This window comes from Alligator mississippiensis, chromosome 1 (genome assembly GCF_030867095.1).
Source record: "Alligator mississippiensis isolate rAllMis1 chromosome 1, rAllMis1, whole genome shotgun sequence".
NCBI classification, from domain to species: domain Eukaryota; kingdom Metazoa; phylum Chordata; order Crocodylia; family Alligatoridae; genus Alligator; species Alligator mississippiensis.
The window spans coordinates 246,144,803-246,170,180 of NC_081824.1; the positions used below are offsets into that span (position 1 = coordinate 246,144,803).

The 25,378-nt window shown below is 48.2% G+C and overlaps 1 protein-coding gene across 3 annotated transcripts in view; it reads left to right on the forward strand.

The window, feature by feature from the left end:
• TBX19 (T-box transcription factor 19) overlaps positions 1-25,378 on the forward strand; it is a 48,747-nt gene that overhangs the window by 10,352 nt on the left and 13,017 nt on the right. For all 3 annotated transcript variants that reach the window (XM_059720451.1, XM_059720452.1, XM_059720453.1), the window contains one exon: positions 19,744-20,008. In XM_059720451.1, the coding sequence (XP_059576434.1) occupies positions 19,744-20,008 (265 nt within the window). The remainder of the gene's footprint in view (positions 1-19,743; positions 20,009-25,378) is intronic.

The window sequence follows — 25,378 nt, forward strand, 5'->3', positions numbered from 1 at the left end:
TATTCAGAAGTTGCATCTAGTTAATTAAATTGCTTTTTAAACTGATATAGTTAAAAGAGAGCAAACTCCCATGTGGATATTTAGTGTAGTATAGAAATGATTTATTTCAGTTTAGGCTAATCTGATCCCAAATCAACATAAACCAAATTTATATAATTTTGGTTTAAATGGAAATAAGATGGGCTGGCATCAATTTAACTAAGCAGGTTTAAAATCACACCCTTATTTAAAATATAAAAAATTCCTAGTTTAGATCAATGCAACCAATCAGTGTAGCATACATTATTTACCTCTACTTATAATACCATATTTTCTTGAGTATACACACCTTTCCCTAAAAATTGGGGTGCATATATTAAGTGCTGATTTTGCCATATGCAAGAAAATACAGTAATATTTTTACCAGTGTTAAAGTATATGAGTGAGCGCGCGCGCGCGTGTGTGTGTGTGTGTAATGACTTCTTTGTCATAGTAAATCTGTCCTTATCCAGTGCTCATGGTGAATTTTTTATTGAGAATGACAAGTTTTCCAGTCACTGAAATCTCAATATTTAGGTTGTGTTCTAAACTGTGTGTTCATATTCAGCCTGATCCTGCTTCTACAGAAGCCCATTAGTTGTCCCTAACTTCAGTGGGAGCAGGAACAGATCCTTTTTGTGATAGCAAAGCCAGGGTGTCTTACAAAGAGAATAAACAACAGTATTCTATGATTTACAGTTCTTGTCTAAAGCTCATTGTTCAGCTCTCATCACGTTTGGGACTTTTATAGCAGCCTGCATGATATGTCAGTAAAAGGTGTTCTTTACAGTTTTAAAGGTACATGTCATTAAGTTAACCAGACTGCAGGCAAAGGAAATATAGACATGCCATGGACTATATACCAATGGAAAGAATCTTGTGCTAGTCTAAAAAAGAGAGATAAAATGGAAGCTAAGACAGCTGCTTTATTCCCTAATCCCCCTCAGCATGACTCTTAGCCCTTTACAATTTGGGGTATCTTAAACAACACAGCATGGGCAACTGGTGCCTCCTGACGCCGTTAGTGGGGCAAGTGGAGGTGACAGACACTTGCAGATGCCATTGGTGGGCGCCCACAGATGCCGTTGGCAGTGGGGACGGCCCTGTCGGGGGGGCACATGCCCCCTCTCCCCCCCCACCCATGCTCCCCCTTCCAGTTGCCTATGCAACAAAGCAAGATGGTTTTTCTCAAAAGTGAATGATACTCATCTACTTCCCTTGAAGTTACTGGAAAAACTCACATTAACTTCTAATAAAGGAATATTGAACACTCTTGAAAACCCCATCCTAGAGCTTTTAGGAGCTTTATGAATATCCAGGAATAATTCATGATGCACTGTGGGGCCAATCAGTATTACTATCTTGAGAAACTGAGACACGTTGCAGCAGGGGTGATGCCTAGGGGGCGCATGCAGGTGCACGTGCACCCCCCCCCCCCAAGTGTGGCAGTGTACCCCCTACAAAAAGGCAGCACCTGCGGGCGGTCACCACTCACCACCCCCTCCCCCCCCCCCGCTCTGCTTGCCCTCCACAACCAGCAGTATCTGTGGGAGCTCCCACTTACCGCCACAGCGCTCCTGCCACTGCCATGCCCCCCCAGCTGCTGGGGGCACACGTTCATGTGTTGCAGTGAAGTGATTTGGCCTCCACACATCAAATCAGAGGCTGATCCAGCACAGAACCACACAATGCTGTATTGGTAAGCTATAAAATGATAACCTGTATGACTTTATGCTGCTTAGCAGGGCATTCTGCAGTAGGTGCAGGTATTACCAAAATATCATAAATGACCAAACTGTGCATCTTCTGAGTGCCCATGATGTCTTTTCACAGCATCCAATGAAGTGAACTCAAGTTCACAAAAGTTTGTGTGCATGCATTCTCTATCTTATTTAGTTAGTCTATAAGATGCATCTCTACCTGCCTTCTGCCTGACTTCACACTAATATGGCTAACTACCTCTCCCTGCTCATGGTGAATAGAATGTGAGGGTTTGAGACTTTGATACTATAATTGAGATATATATTCAATAATGTATGATGTTATCTTATAGTAATTTAACTGGCAGAGCAAAAATACATGTGTGCAGAAGTTAGATGAATGCAAACTAGAAATGTCAAGTAATAAATTGATGCTCCATAAAACACATAGCACTCAAATGGTGATGAATGCTGCTGTGATGCAGACACAGGTGGAATCACTACCATGTTTATTCGACTGGTGTGCATTTTATTTTGTATTAGAATTCAAGCCATTTTGATTTCAAAGCTTTTATTTGTAGTACTTACATGACCCCCACCATCCCAGTCCCAGATGATTTCACTGTCTTTAATATATTCCCCTCATGCATACCTGTGAGGAGAAGTGCTCTTATCCTATGGTATGGGGTGGGAATGGAGGCACAGAGCGCATTCCCATGGGTGCTTCTGGGAAGCTGTCCCCACCCACTTGCTCCTGCTCTACAGATGCTGAACCCCAGCAATTATGCAGTGTAGCCACCTCAGATCAACCCTGAGCATGCGGCTCAATGCTGTGCTAGGGCTTACAGTCTTCAATGTAGTGCATGCAGGCTCAGGGACACACCAGAAAGCAGCTGCATTGTATTTGGAGATTGGGAGCATGAGGCACATGAAGGGACAGGAAGAACGTATTTCATGGTAGTGCACCTGGGCATGTTATCAAGGCAGTAGACATACCATAAGTATCACACTGGAACAAGCAATCAGGGCTCATAGTAGAGAACAAGGCAGGAACTAGTTCTAGGTCTTTCAAATTACAGGTTAGCGCAGCAGTGTAGGGACACAGCCAGGCACCCAGGGCAAGGTGGAAGCAGTGACTTCTAGTTCATAAATGTAAATGCAAATATGCAGCTGCTAGCTACAGCTGTTTTTTTAACTCCCTTCTCCCCAAGTTGTTGCCCAAGGTGGTTGCCCCTATCTTTCCCCCCTAGTTACGGCACTGGGTTAGCACCTGTCTGCATTGGACCACAGGATCACTTTTTTTCTGCTCAAAATAGCCAGAAAAAAATCACCTTCAAAGCAAAGGTTCCCACCTCCATCTCTTGGGCAGAAATTTTCCATTTCTTTACCAGCTTTACCAGTTGGACAAACTTTAGCTATAAGACATACAGTTGTTATATTCTCTAGCTCTACAGGACACACATTCACACTAACCTTTCCTGAGTTGCAAGTGTAACTCAAATAGTATAAGCACATTAACGATTCTGAAGTATTCTAGTATTCAAGCAATGGGGCCATCTTCAGTATCTGAGAGAGAGTTTTCTCATTTCCTATGACTGTGGAAAAATTGGAAAAAATTGCACCTTTGTCATTATAAAAAATATTTTTGTAGCTTTTTTCCAGCAGCTCTGGTTCCTCAGTAGAAGGCATAAGAATCTGGAACAGGGCAGAGATAATTTTAGGATCAGAAATGCTTAAGTGAGCAATCTGGTACAAATTGTTTATTATTTGGGGGAGTGAAACATTTTTCTAAATCTTCCCTCTAGCCTCAGTTCAACAAAGCATTTAAATACCTGCTTTAAGTCCTTTAAACTTCAGTGACTGTCTGTATTTGGATATAAGAACATGCCTAAAACCTTTATCAGTCTGGGGCTGAAATAAAGAACATGAGCTCTTTAGTAATTATTTCCCAACACTGATATTGGCCCCATGTCCATATGAGTATTGTATTATATAAAATATATTCTCAACCCTATTGTTTTCAGTGTGCAGATGCTTATTAGATTCATAGATGCTAGGGTCGGAAGGGACCTCAACAGATCATTGTCTGACCCCCTGAGGAAGCCTTGCAAGAAGGCCCTTATTTGGTATGGATAAGCCTGGTAAGCGTTTGGGCCTTGTTACACATTGCAGATTTTAAGCTTCTCAAATGTTGATCAATGTTTCGAGTAGTTGCATGTTCAGGCTAAAACCCTTCTCTGACTGTCCCCAACCTGCAGAGCTGTGACTTGCCACTAGAGGGATGGTGAGCATGGGCCTGACTAAGAGCTACAGTTGTGAGTTGTCCACATAGAACAGGAAGGGAGAGGACACTGCACCCTGGGATGCTGGAGGACTGAAACTTGGGCAGCCCATCTCTGGGGAGTCATGGAATGTGAGCTGGCTAACATAAATCAGAGTGAAACCTACCATGGAGTGGTGTAACTTTAAAAAGTCTAAAGGGTGCTTAAAACTAGTTTACACATCTTGATGAGTGGGCAGTCCGGGGCTAAGAAGCCCCTTAGTTGGTAGCAGCTGGAGGAAATATTATCTGTGAGGGGTGAGTGCCGTTGCAGGGCCAGTGCATGCTGGTGCTGTATGCGGCGGTGGTGCTGGGTGCTGCGCTGCAGCGGTGTGGCATTGCAGTGGTGCCGAGTGGCACCAGGCACTTCAGGATGGCAGCACTGTGGTGCTGCTGCTGTTGCTGGCCACTGCAAAATTAGTTTGGGTGGGGGGAGGGGCTAAGCACCATTAGCCCTGGCCTTCCACCACCCAAACTAGACCTTAGCCATCTAAAATTAATGTGTAACAAATCCCTTTAAGTGTTTCACATTTTAACTGAAGATTTGCTGTGGTCTGCTGGGGCTTCTGCTAGTTTCCTTCCTCATTTCCTGTGAAGACATATGTGGCATAAGGCTAGGTTCCATCCATAACTGATGAATTTGCCTATTGGATGAACAGGACTGCCGTTATCAGGGTCTGGTACAAAGCCCATGGAAGTCAATGGAAGAATTCCCACTGGCTGCCTCAGGCTTTGAATGAGGCCCTCCTTGCACAAAAATGCATGCTCACTGAACACGCTTCCTGTGCAGTACATTTACGCTCCCAATGTCTAGCAGTAGTTTTGCATCATGGACTGTTTTTGTTTTCTTGTTTTAAGTGTTTTTTGTATATGTTACACATTAGGCTGGTTTGCATGTGTTAATGTACACACAAGCACACACAGAACAACAACACACATACTTCGTGTTTATCCATCTTGTAAATAAACCTACTCTTGCTCCATACCTACAATGCATTTTGCCTTCAAGCTTTGCCAGAGCTCAGCTCCTGGCCTTACTTCTCCTTACCTACTCCTCCACCCCTCCTTTTGGGGGGTTTAAGTTGGGAGTTGGTATAGTTTAGCACAGTCACCTGGACCTTATTTATGTTTTCAAATGATGAATATACCAGCGATTTCAATATATCTATTGTTAACACAAGTTCTTGAATGAGTGCCAATAAAATCTTTCTACCCTAAGAGCCATTTTTCACTTACAAAGAAAAACGTAGGGCAGAAAAGGGTCCTCATGGGAACAGGGGAAAATCCACAGATTCTTTTTTATGCCTCTACATATGACACTGCCTGATTCCTGCTGGAGTGGATCAAAGATGCCAAGCTCCAGAAGATGCTTAGAGGAATGGAGGCTCAGGGGATCTTCAGTAGATTTCTTTCTGGTTCTCAGAGCTTATAAAATTGAAGAGCTAGCTCAAGGGCTCATGCTATGAAGACGCTTTAGGAATGTCCACTCGCTGAAAGTCATTCATAGAAAGAGGCCTCTCCTTGATGGATGAACTTCACTTGAGTACCAGATTAGATCCATATGGGGCACGGCACGCACCTGTGGCACAGGGCAGTCTGTGGTTCAGATCTGGCCCACAGGCCCCTTTGCCCGTCCCCTCCTGCAGCATACCTGATCCAGCAGCTGCTCCAGCTGGTCTGGGACCCACACTGCATGCTTTGTGGATCCTGGAATGGCTGAAACAGGCACCAGATGTAGTGAAGTCTGGCTGGAGTAGAAGTTGTACTGCACATAGTTGCTGCCCCAGCCAGTCTGCACCACAAGGAGTGATTGCTTTGGGATGTGTGCCACACACACAGCCTGCTCCAGCTAGTTTGGCACCCAATCTGCATATTGTGCTTGCAGGCATGGGTCCTGGACTGGCTGGATCAGGCACTGTGTGCAGCTCAGTCCCAGAGCTGTTGGGGCAGGTATCCATTCCACAAGGCTCCTATTCCAGCCATCCTGGGATCCACACTCATGGGTGACTGGTGCCACCTTGGTCAAGAAAGGCATGTGCCACGCCAGCGACCAGACCACAACCACATCTCTGCCACCAACACTCCTGCCGCCATCTGCGGTCAGTCACCATGCCCCCCTCCCCAGGCTCAGGAGCCACAAATCCTTCATGCTTTGAAGGCCAACCTGAAGAAATGTAATATTAACAACAATAGTAGTGCGACTCAAACACTGAAAAGTCCGCACTGGCACCATGATGTACAATTAGGCATCAATCATTCCTGCAAACTCACTTTGCTATGGAGGCAGATAGATGTGAGAGACAAAGGGGAAGAGCTGTGAGCCGGCATCACCAGGATCTACTCCTTTCTCCAGGAACTATTTGCCACATCTGCAGTCAAACATGTGGACCTCAAACCAGACTCTTTAGTCATATCCTGACTCATCTATGACTTCCCTATTTACTGGAAGACTGTCATGATTGTATTTTATTGAGGGACTGCTATCCACAACTAATGAGCTGCTAGTTCAAGGGTAGGCAAAAATATGGCCCATGGGCCAGATCCAGCCTGCCAACTGATTGGATCTGTTCTGTGGGCAGGTGAATGGATCTGGCAGGCACCTGCCCAGGGCTGCTTCTGGAGTGCTGGGTGCTCTTTCTCTTTCTCTGGGCTGAAGCTGCTACCAGCCTGAACCCATGTGCAGCTGTAACACACCTCTTCCCTTCCCCTCGCTTTGCCTGAAGCCCTGGCCCAGAAGCTGTTGGTCGCTTTTGGGGCAGCTATTGATGCAGCAGGCATCTGCCAGGTCTGGACTGGGGGAGGGTGGGGGGGGGCACTAAGGCTGCAGGCAGGTGGATGCTGGTCACAGGGCTGGTGGTGGAGTATGTTAAAATGGCAGGCGGGTCACAGCCCTGGGAGGGAGGGACAGGGTGGGGGGGACACAGAGAGGTGTGGCCCTTGACAGGTCACCAAAACTCATTAAGTGGCCTGCCAATCCAAATCATTGTCTACCTCTGTGTTAGTTCAACTAAAACTGGCTTCCCTGCCATCTGGTGGCTAGGTGTGATATTAGTACCTACTGACAGCAACAAGCTTGATAGAGCAGGTTTCATAGTTTCATAGTTGTCAGGGTCGGAAGGGACCTCAGTAGATCATTGAATCTGACCCCCTGTCCTGGGCAGAAAAGACCGCTGGGGTCATATGACTCCAGCCAGGTGCTTGTCCGGTTTCCTCTTGAAGACCCCCAGGGTAGGGGAGAGCACCACCTCCTTGGAAGCCCATTCCAGATTCTGGCCACCCTTACCATAAAGAAGTTCTTCCTGATGTCCAGTCTAAATCTGTTTTCTGTCAGTTTGTGGCCATTGTTCCTGGTTATTCTAAGGGGTGCCCTGGTAAACAGAGCATCTCTGATTTCTTGCTGCCCCCTGCAATGAATTTGTAAACAGCCACAAGATCACCTCTCAGCCTTCTCTTGCAGAGGCTGAAGAGATCCAGGGCCCTCAGTCTCTCTTCATAGGGCCTTACCTGCAGGCCCCTAATCATATGAGTGGCCCTCCTCTGGACCCTCTCAAGGTTGTCCACATCCTTCTTGAAGAGCGGTGCCCAAAACTGGATTCAGTACTCCACCTGTGGCCTGACCAATGCCGCATAGAGGGGAAGGTTATGTCCCCTTCTTTCTATGGCATAACTTTACTATGAATCAAAATCCAGGGTAAATAGCTCTATAGTCATCATGCCATCTGAAGCTGGTGTGGCTGATAGGAAGAACTTCAAGAAATGGAGGAAAGTGTGGAGAAAGAGTTATGTAATCTCCACTGCTGGTTTTAACACAGAGGCAGATGAAAATCAGATTTAAAAAACAAAAAATACCTATAGATAAACAAACCCTAGAGGACAGGAATGTAACCATGACTGTGTCCTGCATATTTGACTGTGGTTATGTTCTACAATGTAACTTTTGTTCTTCATCTGCATACCTTCATTCACATTCTGGTTTGAGGGGCTACTCGCAACTGTTTTTGCTGTTTGTGGTCTTATTATTGTTTGAGATTAAAGTGTACCTTTGTAAATGACAGACAGACCAGGTTTTGTGTCCACTAGTTCTCCCTTTCAAATCTGAAGTTTGTAGGCAACTATGTATCCCCAACAACTATGATGAACTGTTAGTTCTGGATAGGCAAAATCTGGCCAGTCCCTCCCAAAATCCAGCCACTCCCTTTCAAATCTGTGAAGTTTGTAGAAGTTTGCATGGTAGTGCAAAATTATGCAAAGGTCACTGAAAGTTCAGCCCTCACTGTGAGCTGTGCAGAGGTCTGCAGTGGGGTGGCCCTCAGCTGTAAGACAAAGCACGAGGGAGAAGAATGATGAGATTCCAGGCAATTGTTCCTTGAATGGCTTCAATTGGCTCCTTGAAATAAAGGCATTTCTGATCACAGGACTGACTGTATAGTGGATTTAGGTGAAGGCCTTAGACACACTATAGTTAAAAGAGCTCAACAAACCCTGAATCTACCACTGACAGGGCAGGGTCTAAAACAGTTGGAGTTGCATAGCGTTTTGAAGAGGATGGGAGGAGGAATTGCTGGTAGGGCTGTGCCAGGCTTCAGACTGTGCTTTGGATCTGGAGAAGCTTTGGATGCTTTGGTGTCCGAAGCAGCATGTCTGGATTGAAGCACTGGCTTCTTTAGGCTTTCTGAAGCGGTTCGGAGCTTCTGAACCTCTTGAGAAAAGCTTCAGAGCCACCTTGGAGATCCCGCCATAGTGTATAATGGGGAATCAATGAAATTTCTGTAACTTTGTTGTTTTTTGTCTGATTTGGATGAAACTTGCAGGGGTGGTAGCCTCTGTGGAAAGCACGAAGCCTGACAAGTTTATAAAAGATCAGTGCAGGGGTTCAGGGGAAACTGCACCCCAAATTCTTGAAAGCAAAACTCATGTCACGTGTATGTGTTGCACACTATAGGGGGGTGAAAACTGCAGGGGTGCTGGCCCCTGCTGAGGCTATGAAGCCTGCCAAGTTTCAAGGAGATCAGTGCAGGGGTTTGGGGGGAAGTGCGCCTCAAGCTGCTGACAGGCAAAACTCGTGACATGGGTGACACTGTGTGTGTTAAGGCACAGCAGGGTGAAAGCTGCAGGCCTGCTAGCCCCTGCTGCAGCCAAGAAGCCTGCCAGCTGTCGAGGAGATCGGTGCAGGGGGGTTCTGGGTTCTGGGGCCCTGCACCTCTGGCTGCTGACAGGCAAAACTCATGACATGGGTGCTTGTGCAACTGACTGTCTCTGTCTTGGGGCAGTTGATTGTCTGTATTGATTATTTCCTCTCCTTAGTCTGTGGTTTTGTAGGTGTTAATTAGGCATTAATGAGTTAATTAGCAAGGATTAACACCTACAAAACCACAGACTAAGGAGAGGAAATAATCAATACAGCCAGTCAACTGCCCCAAGACAGAGATAGTTGCACAAGTACCCATGTCAAGAGTTTTGCCTGTCAGCAGCTAGAGGTGCAGGGCCCCATGGGCCCATCACATTCTCCTGGATGGAGGTGCCCAGGCCACCACGGGCCCATCATGCTTCCATGGATGGGGGGCCCCAGAACCCCCCTGCACCTATCTCCTTGACAGCTGGCAGGCTTCGTGGCCTAAGCAGGGGCCACCATCCCTGCAGTTTTCATCCTGCTGTGCCTTAACGCAGGCAGGGTCATCTATGTCATGAGTTTTGCCTGTCAGCAGCTTGAGGTGCAGTTTCCCCCCAAGCCCCTGAACCGATCTTCTTGAAACTTGGCAGGCTTCATGGCCTCAGCAGGGGCCACCAACCCCTGTAGTTTTCACCCCCCTGTATTGTAACATGTGACATGAGTTTTGCTTTTAAGAATTTGGGGTGCAGTTCCCCCTGAACCCCTGCACTGATCTTCTTGAAACTTGTCAGTCTTCATGATCTCAGCAGGGTCCATAACCCCTGCAGGTTTCATCCAAATTGGACACAAAAAAAACAAAGTTATAGATATTTAATTGATTCCCCATTATACCCCATGGCTGGATCTCCAAGGCGGCTCCGAAGCTTTGGAGCTGCTTCAGTCGGATCAAAGTGGGAACCCGGTCTGGAGCTCTGGATTGGATTGCTGGCATCTGAAACAGCCGGATCCGAAGTCGGATCAAATAGCTGCCTACTCGCACAGGCCTAATGGCTGGGCACCACAGAAGCATGGTGGAGACCCCTGGAGGCAGCAACTCTGCAGTGTGGAGGAGCAGCAAAGACTCCAGGAGGCAGTGGCCCGAGCAGTCAGTGCTCCCTAGCATGCATTGCAGTCTAGGAGTACTCCCCAGCCTCAGAGTGGTAGCAGCTGTGGTGCAGGCCTTCCTACCCAGCACGTGCCGCTTCGGCTAGCATAGATGGCTGAGCCCTTGGAGCAGTGTGGCAATCCCTAGCAGTGATGAGCAATGGGGCCTCTAAGGTGTGCCTCCCTAACCAGCACTGGCTATCTTGGTTGGCTTAGTTTTTCCCTGGATGGCAGCCCTGGGCAAGTCTCCCTTCCCAACTGGCTGGGCTAGGTGGTAGCTCCCTTGGTTAGTTTGCGTGTGACTGATCTGTTTTGCATTATAGTTAATGTTTAACAGTTAAGTTTTCTTAACTTGTATGTTTGCTCCTCTTTTCCCTTGTAATAATCTGTTTTAGTTTAACATTTCCTTGCAAGGGGGGAAGTTTGTTCACATTAGAAAACCCAGTTAAATTTATTTTCCCAGTTTCTGGTTGAGGGCTCAAGCTAAATTAGTAAATGAGGTATAAAGCCAAAAAATTTGAACCTAGCCCTGGTTATTGCCATGTCTGGAAGAGGGGTTAGAGGAAAACTGACAGAAAAAAGAAGGCAGTAGCTAAAATTGGTGAGATCAGGAGTTAAAAAAGCTATATAGTTGGTGACCTAAATTTTAAGAAAGGAGAAATATCATGGTCCAGGTAACTGCAGACCTATTTGTCTGAGCAGAGTTTAAAACCAACTTCGAATGAAAGAATAAGTAACAGATATGGGTGTGTAGCAGACCTAACTCCAACGGCAGCCATGATGCCCTCTGGTGGCCTTGCAACTCCTGGTCCCACTCTGGCTCCTTGGAGTACTTTCCCCTTTTACCTTTTCTGCCATGCCTTGATGTGACTTAGTGTTTTGGGACCTCAGCATCCCAGAGTGTGCCTCAGTTCACCTCTATGGCTCAAGCCAAGCTGGCACCAGTCCTGCCGACTAGCCCTACGTTGCTTTCAGGGTGTTAATCATGGCCTCCAGCCTCCCCCATAGCCACACCCATGCCTTGCAGGTGTCACTGTTGCCATTTACTTTCTTGAATAGGTTTTGGCTCTGTTAGCTCTAGTCTACAGGTTACTTTGGCTGTAGATTTGTAGCCTGGGCCCACTTGCTCTGACCAGGCCTTTCAGTCTCAGCTTCTCATCAGCTTCAGGTCACCTGTGTTGCTCCCTCTGGGCTCAGGCTCCAGCTCTTTCAGCCTCAGCCTGCCTCTGTCTTGTGCCCCTGTCCCTGGTACAGCTCAAAACCTGGTGTATCCTTCAGGCACCCCTGTGTGGTCTCCTTACTGTCCCTAGAGCCACCACTTGGTCCTCTGGTTTAAAACCAAAACAGAAATGCAAGCAACCACTTCCAAATAAAGCCTCAAAGTACTCCCTAAGTCACCATGCCACTGCAGAAGCCTCCTCCCCATTCACTGGCTTGCTTAGCTCTGAGAGTACTTGACATGGCCTGCAGCTCTCATTCCTTGCCAACCTGAGCTGGCAGGAGCTCTTTCCCTCAAAGTTCACAAAGCTGCACTGACCTCTCTGTCTCGATGACCCAGAATTATATCTTCTGGGGTCCTCTCGTTCTGCTCAGGTGCACTCCTGCCTGGCTACAGGTGTGACCTCTCAGTCTCCAGAGAAGCGTACTGCTGTTTCTGTGGCCAAGCTGCAACAGTTCCCTTGCTGCCTACCCAGGGCTCTGTCCTATTGTCCTATTATTAGGCAGCTAGCCACACAATAGGCATTTGCAGTTTATAGGTCTCTGGACACTTAATCTCCTGCAGATAGCCCCTGTCCAGCTGCCTTCACCCACCTGGGGACAAAGCTGCTGTGGTTTCTATCTTAAAGTAACAGGGGACCCTGGATCCCTGTTACAGGGAGTAAATAATAAATAGCGTAAAACCTTGATTTTATCATAGGTAGATTGTGACAGACTAATCCAGTATGTTTCTTTGATGAACTGATTTTTCTTAAAACAAGGAAAATGTGGTTATTTAATCTGTCTGGGTATCAGCATGTGTGAGTACTAATTCTTTTGAAGAAGATGGGGATTAGTACAAGAACTGTGGGGCTAGTAAGGAATCGGCTAAATGGGAGATGATAATGGGTTGTACTGCAGGGAGGTTGCTAGTGGAATTCCTCAAGGGATCAGCTTGGAACAGATCTTCTCTAATATTTTCATTGATGACTGGCACTGGAAGTGGGAGAGTGCTAATGATATTTGTACCAAACTGGAAGGAATTGTTAATGCAGAAGAGGATCAAAATATCCTAGAGGAAGAACTGGATGACTTTTAGGCATGGAGTAATAGAAGGAGGGTGAAATTGAATTGTACGAAGTGCAGTTTCATAGTTGGTAGGGTCAGAAGGGACCTGAGTAGATCATCAAGTCTGACACCCTGCCATGGCAGGAAAGAGTACTGGGGTCAAATGACTCTGGCTAGGTGATTATCTAGCCTCCTTTTGAAGACCCCCAGGGTAGGAGCTGCACCACTTCTCTTGGAAGTTGGTTCCAGACCCCAGCTCCCCTGACTATGAAGTAGTGCCTCCTGTATCTAGCCTGAATCTACTCCCTGTCAATTTATGGCTGTTATTCCTTGCTACTCCCAGTAGTGCTTGGGGGAACAGGGACTCTCCCATTGCCTGCTAGGCCCCCTTGGCCAGTTTGTAAATGGCCACTAGATCCCCCCTCAGCCTTCTCTTGTGGAGGCTGAACAGGTTCAGGTCCCATAGCCTCTGCTCATAGGTCCTGCCCTGCTGACTCCTGATCATGCGAGTGGCCCTCCTCTGGACCCTCTCCATGCTATCCACATTCCTCCTGAAGTGCAGTGCCCAGAACTGGACGCAGTACTCTCACTGCATCCTGACCAGTGTTGCATAGTTGGGGAGGATCACCTCCTTGGACCTGCTCGTGATGCATCAGTGGATGCATGACAAGGTGTGGTTAGCCTTCCTGACTGCTTCCCCACATCGGTGGCCCATGTTCATTTTGGAATCTATAATGACACCAAGATCCTTTTCTGCTGCCTCTGCACTGACTAGAAGGGAGTTCCCCAGCCTGTAGGTCTGTTGCTGGTTCTTCCTTCCGAGGTACAGCACCTTGCACTTGTCCATATTGAATTCAGTCCTGTTCTCATCTGAACACCCCTTTAACCTGTCTAGATCTAGTTGCAGCCTGTCCCTCTCCTCATGCTCCTCATGATTTTCACCCCCTCATCCAAGTCACTGATGAAGATGTTGAACAGTGCAGGCCCAAGGACTGAGCCCTGGGGGACCCCACTGCCTATATCCCTCCAGGTCGAAAAAAACCCATCCACCACCACTCTCTGGGTCCAGCCCTCCATCCAATTTGCGACCCATCTGACTATGTAGGCATCGACACCACAGCCACCTAATTTCTTAATGAGAATGGGGTGAGAGACAGTGTTGAAGGCCTTCCTAAAGTCCAGAAAGACTATGTCCACCGCGACACCTGCATCCAAGGCTTTTGTGACCTGGTTGTAGAAGGCCACTAGGTTGGTCTGAGAGGACCTGCCTCAAATGAACCCATGTTGGTTGCCCCTAAGCATAACCTCCCCTGCTGGTCCCTCGCAGATGTGCTCTTGGATATTTTTCTCAAAGAGCTTCCCCAGGACTGAGGTGAGACTAATGGGCCTTTAGTTTCCTGGATCCTCCTTCCTCCCTTTTTTGAAAATGGGGACCACATTGGCCCTTTTCCAGTCCTCTGGCACCTCTCCAGACCACCATGAGTGCTTGGAAAGCCATGCCAGGGGTCCTGCAATGACCTCTGGTAATTCCCTTAGCACTCTGGAGTGGAGATTGTCAGGAACTGCTGACTTAAACCCACCAGAAGTTCCCTGACAGAACTGCTGTCTGGACCCACCAGAAGTTCCCTGACTAGGTCCTCACTGACCTTGGGCCTGGCAGCACCTCCCCTGGGTCCACTGGGGATCCCAGTGGGGGGGGATGCCCCAGTCCCTGCTCAAAAAGATGGAGGCAAAGAATTTGTTAAAGAGGTTAGCTTTGTTGTCTGGTGTGACCACAAGATTTTCTAGTGTATCCTGCAGAGGCCTTATGTTACCCAGTACCTTCTTTTTACCCGCTATGTATTTAAAAAAGGACTTCTTGTTGTCCTTGATCTGGGTTACTAGTCCCAGGTCCATCTCTGCCTTCCTAACAGCCTCCCCCTACAATCTTGGGCAATGGAGGTATAATCCTCCTTGGTGATGGCCCCTCCCTTCCATTGGGTGTACGCCTCCTTTTTAGCATTGAGATGTTCCTGGATGCTTTTGGTGAGCCATGGGGGCTTTTGAGCACTCTTGCCCCCTTTGATCTGCATTGGGATTGTCACCCTTTGGGCTTGGAGGATCGTCTCCTTAAGGAATGACCACTCGTTCTGGACTCCCAACTCCCCTCCCCTCCAGGACCTCAGTGCCTCCCCGACTAGTCTCCTTACCTCATTGAAATCTGCCCTCCTGAAGTCTAGGGCTGTTACCTTGCTGCAGGCCTTTGACACCCTGTGCTGGATGGTGGACTCCAGTAGGTGATGATCGCTGTCGCCCAGGTGGTCGAGAACTCGCAGTCCACTCACCAGGTCGTCGCCTGTGGCCAGGACCAGGTCCAACAAGGCATTTCCCCTGGTGGGGCTGTGCACCTCCTAGGTTAGATGGAGGTCCTGTAACTCAGCTAGGAACCTACTTGAGTGGTCAGACCTGACTGACTGCTCTTCCCAGCAGATGTCCGGATAGTTTCGGTCACTCATGATGACCACGTCCCTTGACTTAACTGCCTCTGCAAGCTGACCTGAGAATTCCTGCTCCAGCTCTTCCCCCTGGTTAGGTGGCCTGTAGTAAACCCCTACTATTAAGTCCCTTTCCCTTGACCCCCTTGTATACAGACCCAGAGCACTTCAGTCTGTCTCTCCTCTGTCCCAGTGCTTTTTTTGAGGATGTGTATTGCTCTTTTCCTCCCTGTTCTATCCCTGCTGTACAGCCTATAGCCCCTGATGTTTACTGCCCAGTCATGCACTGGATCCCACCAAGTTTCAGTGAGCTCCACTATGTCTGGGTTTATGTTAGCTAGCAGGAGGGCAAGTTCCTTCTGCTTGGTCCCCATATTACGAGCATTAGTGTAGAGGCGTTTAAGGCCTCCTGAAGGTGAATGCACTACCCCCCTAATCCCAGGACTATCCAGACCCCTGTCTCTTACCTGGGTGTTTCTTGTGCTCATTGCCTGTCTTGACTGGGCTGTTCTTGTGAGTGGCTCTTTGTTCGGTGTTCCATGTCTCCCTCTGTCCTCAACTTCCCCCTCCCCCGATGGGCCTAGTTTAAAGTCCGCTGGAGGAGATCGGCCAACCTGGAAGAGACCATGCACTTACCTTTGGGGGAGAGGTGGAGCCAATCCCACCCAAGCATGTCTCTTGTCCTGAAGTATGGGCCGTGGTCCAAAAAGCCGAAGCCCGCCTCAAGACACCATTTCCGAAGCCGCAGGACTCATGGCGTCATCTGCACCTGCTCACTGGAAGGACAGATGAGAAGACCACCTGTGCCCCTATCTCCTTCAGCTTGCTCCCCAGGGCTTGGTAGTTCTTCATCAGGTGATTGGGCTGCTCCTGGCTGCATCATTAGTGCCCACATGGATTAGGACCATGGGGTAGTAATTGGTGGGCCAGATAATGACCGGGATCATCTCTGTCACATTCTGAATCCTCGCTCTGGGCAGACAGTAGACCTTATGTTACATGGGATCCTGGTGACAGATGGGATCCTCTGTACTTCTCAGGATGCAGTCGCCTATGACGAGCATAAGACGGCGAGTGGGTAAGGTAACTAGTAGGGTGAAAGTGCTAGACTTTAGGAAAGCTGATCTCATTGCACTCAGGCGATTAGTCAAGGAAGCACTGCAGAGTAGGAGTTTTGAAGGGATGGGAGCCCAAGAAGGGTGGCTGTGCCTAAAGGAAACGATCCTTTGGGCACAAAGCAAGACGATCCCCGAGCGAGGCAAAAGAGGGAAAGGGGCCAGGAGGCTTCCATGGCTGACCAGAGAAATCCAGGGCAGCCTAAGGGCCAAAAGGGGAGCACATAAAAAGTGGAAACAGGGTGAGATCACTAAAGATGAATATACCTCCTCTGCTCGTGCTTGTAGGGAGGCAGTTAGGCGGGCCAAAGCTACCATGGAGCTGAGGATGGCAACCCAAGTAAAGGACAACAAGAAATTGTTTTTTAGATACATAGGGAGTAAAAGGAAGGCCCAGGGAGGAATAGGACCCCTGCTAAATGGGCAGAAGCAATTGGTGACAGATAGGGGGGACAAGGCTGAACTCCTCAACGAGTTCTTTGCCTCAGTGTTCCTAAGCAAGGGGCACGACAAGTCTCTCACTGGGGTTGTAGAGAGGCAGCAGCAAGGCGCCAGACTTCCATGCGTAGATCCTGAGGTGGTGCAGAGTCACTTGGAAGAACTGGATGCCTTTAAGTCGGCAGGCCCGGATGGGCTCCATCCGAGGGTGCTGAAGGCACTGGCCGACGTCATTGCAGAGCCACTGGCGGGAATATTCGAATGCTCGTGGCGCACAGGCCAAGTCCCGGAGGACTGGAAAAGGGCTAACGTGGTCCCCATTTTCAAAAAGGGGAGGAAGGAGGACGCGGGGAACTATAGGCCGGTCAGTCTCACCTCCATCCTTGGTAAAGTATTTGAAAAAATTATCAAGGCTCACATTTGTGAGAGCCCAGCAGGACAAATTATGCTGAGGGGAAACCAGCATGGGTTTGTGGCGGGCAGATCGTGCCTGACCAACCTAGTCTCTTTCTATGACCAGGTTACGAAACGCCTGGACACAGGAGGAGGGGTGGATGTCGTATACCTGGACTTCAGGAAGGCCTTCGATACGGTATCCCACCCCTTACTGGTGAACAAATTAAGAGGCTGTGATGTGGATGACTGCACAGTCCGGTGGGTGGCGAATTGGTTAGAGGGTCGCACCCAAAGAGTCGTGGTAGATGGGTCGGTCTCGACCTGGAAGGGTGTGGGCAGTGGGGTCCCGCAGGGTTCGGTCCTTGGACCGATACTCTTTAATGTCTTCATCAGTGACTTGGACGTGGGAGTGAAATGTACTCTGTCCAAGTTTGCAGATGACACAAAGCTATGGGGAGAAGTGGACACGCCGGAGGGCAGGGAACAGCTGCAGGCAGACCTGGATAGGCTGGACAAGTGGGCAGAAAACAACAGGATGCAGTTCAACAAGGAGAAATGCAAAGTGCTGCACCTAGGGAGGAAAAATGTCCAGCACACCTACAGCCTAGGGAATGACCTGCTGGGTGGCACAGAGGTGGAAAGGGATCTTGGAGTCCTAGTGGACTCCAAGTTGAACATGAGCCGGCAGTGTGACGAAGCCATCAGAAAAGCCAATGGCACTTTATCGTGCATCAGCAGATGCATGACAAATAGGTCCAGGGAGGTGATACTTCCCCTCTATAGGGCGCTGGTCAGACCGCAGTTGGAGTACTGCGTGCAATTCTGGGCGCCACACTTCAAGAAGGATGCGGATAACCTGGAGAGGGTACAGCGAAGGGCAACTCGTATGGTCAAGGGCCTGCAGACCAAGCCCTACGAGGAGAGACTAGAGAAACTGGACCTTTTCAGCCTCCGCAAGAGAAGGTTGAGAGGTGACCTTGTGGCTGCCTATAAATTCATCACGGGGGCACAGAAGGGAATTGGTGAGGATTTATTCACCAAGGCGCCCCCGGGAGTTACAAGAAACAATGGCCACAAGCTAGCAGAGAGCAGATTTAGACTGGACATTAGGAAGAGCTTCTTCACAGTTCGAGTGGCCAAGGTCTGGAACAGGCTCCCAAGGGAGGTGGTGCTCTCCCCTACCCTGGGGGTCTTCAAGAGGAGGTTAGACGAGTATCTAGCTGGGGTCATTTAGACCCAGCACTCTTTCCTGCTTATGCAGGGGGTCGGACTTGATGATCTATTGAGGTCCCTTCCGACCCTAACATCTATGAATCTATGAATCTATGAGCACCCGGTGTCTCTTCTTCTGGGTCAGCTTGCTTCCTGTTATGCACATAGACTGGCCCCCTCTCCAGAGGTGTCCTCCTCTCCTTCCTCTTCCTCCAATGCCGCCAGGGCCTCATACCTGTTCCCCAGCTGGACTGGGGGAAGTGGTACTGCACCCATTTGTTGCACCAACAGTTGTGCATCTAGGGACTAATAATAACTTCTGCCATGAGCCAAGAGCTCATCCACTGGAAATGACTGAAGAGTAGGAAGACCTGGGTATATTAGTTAATCCAGGATGACTGCAAACAACCAAGGGGATGCAGCCATGAAAAAGGCAAATGTAGTCCTAGGATGTATCGGGTAAGTTATTTCCAGGAGAAATAGGAAGCATCCTGGCACTGTGCAAGGCTCTGTTAAGATCGTCTGTGGACTCTTGTGGACATTTCTGGCTCCTCATGTTCAAGGAAGATGGATTCAGACTGGAATAGGTACAGAGTATGACTACTAGGATGATCAGAGGAAGAGCAAGAAAACCAAGAGCATTTGCTCTGTTGATTGAGCAAAACAAAGGCTGAGAGGGACTATGATTTCACTCTAATACATTTAGAAGAGAAAAGCTAGGTAGCTAAAGGCCAATACTGTCACAAGAACAAATGGGTGGTAAATATTTAGGTTGGAAATTAGAAGTAGGCTTCTAGACATCAGGGAAGTGAGGTTCTGGTACAGCCTTTCAGTGGGAGTAGTAGGGGCAAAAAGTGAGCAAGTGTTAAGATACATCTTGGTGGATTCATGTGTGAGATTATCGTATGTGATGAAGTGACATATGAGAGCCTGATCAAGGGTGTCCCTTTCATTTCCCTATGATTCTATGTTAGAAGTTGTCAGGGTAGAACTGGCATTGTGGGAAGGTAGCCAAAAGGAAGGGTAGTAAAAGGGGCTCTACAAAGGCAGCTGACCATAGGATTCTGCAAATTACTACATGCTTGTCATCTTTGCATATGTGGTTCTGTTCTTTTTTCTACCTCGTCTTTTTCAGTCCTCTTTTTTTCTCCCTCCAGAGCGCATCCTTGCTTCTGTTTTCCAGCACACAGCCCCAATATTGTAAAAAACGTATGCCCACCTTTAGCTGTAAGGCTAAATTCCTGTGGACTCCAATGATTCTAGTAACAATGCACAAAGTGAAGACTTGCATAACTCTTTGTAGGCTGTAGGCCTTTGTCCCCACCATGAGACAATGGTGCCTTTCTCGTAGAATGATGACTCTGAAATGAAAGGGAAGGGGTGGGGGGGAAGGGCTCACCTTTAACGTCCTGTCTTTCAGCCAGAGTGAGCATGCTGTGTTTCTGGAACAGCTCTGGGAACATCTGGTCTGAAACATGCTAGAAAGTTTTGGGTTTTTTTAAACTGGTTTTGATGAGGCTTTCCCTCCTTGTGTCTCTGTTATCTTGAGCAGGCGGATGTTCCCAGTTCTAAAGATCAGTGTGACCGGCTTGGATCCCAATGCCATGTACTCCTTCCTACTAGACTTTGCCCCGACTGATGGCCACCGTTGGAAGTATGTGAACGGCGAGTGGGTGCCGGCGGGAAAGCCAGAGCCACCGAACCACAGCTGTGTCTACATCCACCCAGACTCTCCCAACTTTGGGGCCCATTGGATGAAAGCCTCCATTTCCTTCAGCAAAGTGAAACTTACAAACAAGCTCAATGGAAGCGGGCAGGTATAGCATGATGTTTCCCATACACCTCTTGGCTTCCATTGCAAGCACCTACCAATCAAGAAATATCAAGGGTGCATTTATGCAATTAGAGGGGCCCTTACAGGCCTCTTCACCCACAGATGCCAATTATTCTCTGGAGACCAAATGTAAACAGGAATAAACAGGTCTTAATTGGCGCTTTCAGATTTTAATGGAGTTCTTGATGTCAAGAGAGACAGAGAGTGCTGTGGTTTACTTAATCATTAGGGGGCTTTTCATAGTTTGTCTTGTGTTCTGGGTTTTTTACATAGGACTTCAGAGAAGGGGAAAAATAGTCGTGGGTATTAGGTTTTTGTTGTTTTCCCCCATGTTGTTTGGTGTAAGTGGAATGTTGGCAAGAGTCAGATAGCAGAATAAAAGGCTGCTCCTAAATGAAATAATTACTATGTCTGCTTCTGCATCATGATAATTATCAATATTCTATTGAATCAGCTTTGGCCTTTGGAAAGAAACCACATGTACCAGAAATAAGCAGCATTCCCTTTGAAATCCCTTAAAAATGCAAACAGGAAAATTGTTTAGATGGACCTGAAGGTAAATATGCTCAAGATCTTTTATTCACTTGTTTGTTTTGTATAAAACTCCTACACTGGATGATACTTGTTCAGCCAGAGTCAATTCCTCTCAGGTAAATATTGTACTTTCTTGATTATTACTCATGGATATGAATAGTTTCTTCTCTAATTTGTTTGCAATCCCTTTTTTTTGCTCATATGAGCAGCTCATAAACTTTAGGACCATTAGCTTCAGAGCCTCCTTGTCAGGTAGGAAATGCTTGTCTTCATTTTCTTACTGAGGAGATGGAGGCAGAGAGAGATGACAGGACTTGTCCAAGATCACACCAGGCATCAGCAGGGGAGCTAAGAGTGGAATTAAGAACTGCTGACCTTTGCTGTTGCATCTTAACTGTAAACCATCCTTCCTAATGCCAGAAAAGGAGAGGATATGTTTAATGGGTTGGAGGGAAGAACTATCCTACAGAAAAATGTTGGAGGATAAAACAGACATTGAGAGTGGTTAGAAACAAAAAAGTGCCTTGAGAGAAGTGGGATAGATTTTGTAGCCGTGTTGGTCTGAGAAAGAGATGCACACAGCTCTTGGATCAGAGGTGATATCTTTTATTAAGCCAACTAAATAGTAGCAAAAAAAAAAAAAAAAAATTGAGAAAAGTGGAGAATAAGAACAAAGGCAAAAAATAACTCAATGGAGGTATGGCATCCTAAGAGAGCAGCTAAACCAGGGGTCAACAAACTATGATCCATGGGCTACATGTGGCCCTCCAAGTGATCATATCTAGCCTAGTAATTTGGTAGCAGAGGATGTCTGCAGCAATTCTGTGGAAGGCTGGCACTGCAGGGGGGAAGTGACGGCACTGCGGTGGTGGGGGAAGCAGCAGTAACTCTGACCAGGTCAGAAGTACCTTTGGAGCTAGCTCCATTTAAAGTGACCTGCCACTTGGAAGGGTTGTTGATGCCTGATCTTCTTTCAGAAGCTAGAGATGTCTTTTTTCTTCCTGAAAATGCAAATCACCTGCCCTTGCCATTCCATGCCATTAATGAAAAAGTGGAAGGAGTGATGATGATGATTATTATTTAATATCATCATCATCATTATTACTATTACTACACACATGTACAGACTACTGATACTGGGCACTTCATAGGTTTTGTTTCACAGATTCGCAAATTGTAAGGCCGGAAGGGACCTTGGAGGATCATTGGGTCCAGCCCCCTGCACCAAACAGGAAAGATAACTGGGGGTCAGGTGACCCCAGCAAGGTGACGACCCAGTCTCCTTTTGAAGATTTCCTGGGTAGGTGATTGCCCTACTTCTGGAGGGAGTTTATTTCACAGTCTGGACACCCTGACTGTGAAGAAGTTTTTCATAATGTTGAGCCTGAATTGGTCTTCAAGGAGTCTGTGGCCATTACTCCTAGTTTTCCCCTCTGGTGCCCTGCTGAACAGTTGCTCACTGAGCCCTTGACATACTCCCCTAGTGTAGTGGTAAGCTGCTACCAGGTCCCCTCTCAGCTTTCTTTTCTTCAGGCTAAAGAATCCCAGATCCCTCAGCCTTTTCTCATTTGGCTTGCCATGTAAGACTGATCATATGGGTGGCTCTTCTTTGAACTCTCTCAAGCTTGTCCACATCCTTGCTAAAGTGCGGTGCCCAGAACTAAACGCAGTACTCCAGCTGTGATCTTACCAGTGCTGAGTAGAGTGGAAGATTCACCTCCTTGGTTTTGCTGGAGATACATCAATTGATGCATGTCAGAGTATTATTTGCCCTGCTGGCTACATCATCGCATTGCTGGCTCATATTCATACTGTGGTCTGTTATTACCCCCAGGTACCTTTCATTCATGGTGCCTAGTCAGTTCAGTGCCACCAAGCCTGTAGGTGTGTTGGGGGTTGCTCGTCCCAAGGTGGAGCACATTACATTTCTCAACGTTGAACTTCATCAGATTCTGATCTGCCCAATTTGCTAGCCTGTCTAGATCTGCCTGTATCTGAAGACTGTCTTCAAGTGTGACCACGCTTCTTCATAACTTGGTGTTGTCCATGAACTTGGCCAGGGAGCTCTTCACCCCCACATCCAAATTGTTAATAAAGATGTTGAAAAGTACTGTACCAAGCACTGACCCCCTGCAGGACACTGCTGCCCGTTTCTCACCAGGATGACACAGATCTGTTCACTACAACTCTCTGGGTCCTATCCTGCAGCCAGTTTCTCAACCACCTGACTGTCTTGGAGTTAAGCCCACAATCCTCCAATTTTCTCATGAGGACATTGTGGGATACTAGATCAAAGGCCTTTTGGAAATCTAGGTATACAGTGTCAATCTGCTCTCTCCTGAGGTTACCCCTTTCCTTACCCCTCTGTGAGGATAAAGATTTGCGAAGTAACCAAGCCATTCTTGGTTACAAAGTCATGGCAAACAGCTGCAAGGGACTGCTGAGGTGCTCCAGCTATGTGCTTCAGCTTCTGTTTCTAAGGGCACTACTTCTCCCATCATCTGTGTGGGACCTGCTGACAAGCTCAAGCTGAGAGGAGAAGCAAAGCACTATAAAATAAAAGCAGCAAACAGCTGAGCAGCTCATTCTTAATAGCAGCCTCCTGTGAACTAAGTGGGTTGTGACCCACCCAGATACTAGTGAAAAAAAAAATTGTATTGGCCAATGAGTGTCCATTGTGATCTCAGCATTATGCAAAACTTGGATGATGCACATGGTTCAGATGGTCTCAAATTTTAAGCCCTCCCAAGCAGGGATCATCTCTTATATTTGTGCAGCTCTCAGTGCAATGTTGTCCCAGTGGTTTGGGGGCCTTGGACCATCTCATATCATAAACAATTTACTGTTGCTGCTGCTAAGCTGGAGGTTTTACATTTACTTGGATGGAGTTCCTTTCTGTCCATCTAATTGAAACTGGGAAGGGGATGCATGTGTGGAGTAGGGTGTGTCAGAGGGTGTGTCTATACCAGGGGTGGGCAAAATATGGCCCACAGGATGAATCCAGCCTGCCAGGCACTTTTATCTGGCCCTGCCCAGCCCTTCCCCCTGTGAGGGTGGGAGTGAGGTGCCTACATCCACCCCCAACATATCCTATTATGCCTCATTTCCACCCTCAGTGGTGGAAGAGCAGGGCAGGCCCTGCTAGCATAGGACAGGGCTGCTGCTACAGGCTTCCCAATATCCTGCTCCCTCCAGGCAGCAAGTAGGGAAGCTGAGGGCAGGGATGGGGCTGCAGCTGGATGGGAGCATGGGGCTGCAGCTGGCTGTAGCACAGAGCCTGCGCCCAGAGGGGCAGCAGTAGCGTGAAGCTTGGGTGGGCAGGGTGTGGGTGTGACACACTTCCCCCATGGTGCGCAGCCCTGGCAGGCAGCGGGGGCAGCAGCAGCAAGGCAGGGTTCTCTGCTTGGCACTGCTGCCTGACTCCTGGCTCTGGTCAGCGCTGTGGGGAATGCAGCCCCTGCCGGGCCATTTGTTTCCCCGCTGCTCCCCGCATTCATGGGGCACAGGAGGGAAGCCCCAGGCACTGGAGCGGGTTGGGGTGGGAAAAGCAGCTGGCTCCAGTGCCTGGGGCTTCCCTCCTGTGCCCCACGAATGCAGGGAGCACCAGGGAAACAAACAGCCCATCGGGGTCTGCACTCTTCACTGATGTGCAGCATTGGCCAGAGCCAGCCACCAGCACCCCACCTGCTGTTGCACTGTGGAGGGAGTGTGTGTGTGTGTGTGTGTGTGTGTGGGGGGGGGGGGGGGGTCCTGACTGCAGGAGAGCCACATGCCCCATCACAAACTCCCCCCCATACCCCACCCTACCATACACAAATGCACACAGACCCACACCCCACCCTAACTCAGCACCCCAACACACACACACCCCTCCACCACACATGCACACACCCCCAACCATATCCCCTATACCAGTGCTTCTCAAAGTGGTGGTCTGCGGACTGGTGCTGGTCCATGAGCCCCTGGTTGCTGGTCCTCAGCAAGTTGCCAGGAAAGAAAGAAATGTATTTTCAGAAGCATAACATGTCATTGTGCCACAGTTTGTACGTCACTCCAGGTGATGTCACGTCGCGCGAGGTGAGGAAAGAGAAAGAAACAGCCGGTTACGCATTTGTGTAGCGCTGTTACACACAGTTGCTGCCACCGGCTGAACCAGACACCAGTCCCTGGCCCACTGGAAAAAAAACTGCTGGTCCACCACATCAGATAGTTTGAGAAGCACTGCCCTACACAATATAAAAGACTAAGAATGTATTTTGAGTTATTATGCAATCACCTCTGTCTACAGGATACAAACACAAATCATGACAAAATATTTTTTGTAATAAAATTAAAATATGTTATAGTAGGTGTTAGATTTTTAGTGTATGATTTGTTTTTTTCTGGTTCTAAGATGGTAACTCCCCTGTCCCAAAAGGAGTATTTCTGGGGGGTAAGAGGATGGACTTCTGGTGGCAAAGGTCAGGAGTTAGGGGTGGGGTTTCTGGTCCCAAGATGGCAACCAGGATGCGGGGCACCTGTCAAGAGGTAGGGCTACCCATGTGGCCCTTGACAGCTCACCAAACCTTGTTAAGTGGCCCTCCAGCCGAAATAATTGCCTGCCTCTGGGGTAATGACAGACCACAGTATGGGAGCAGCAGTCAGGGACTATTTTAAAGTCTCTAAATTGGGTAAGAATTCCAGGCCCCAACCTTCCCTCTATGCTCATTGGCATCTGTTTCCCTCTCCTCCCATTCCCCCTCTTCCACTGTGATTGTCCTGAGGAAGCTGCAGAGCCACACCTGCCCTGCTTCAACCGGTCTGTGAAGGGAACAAGGCT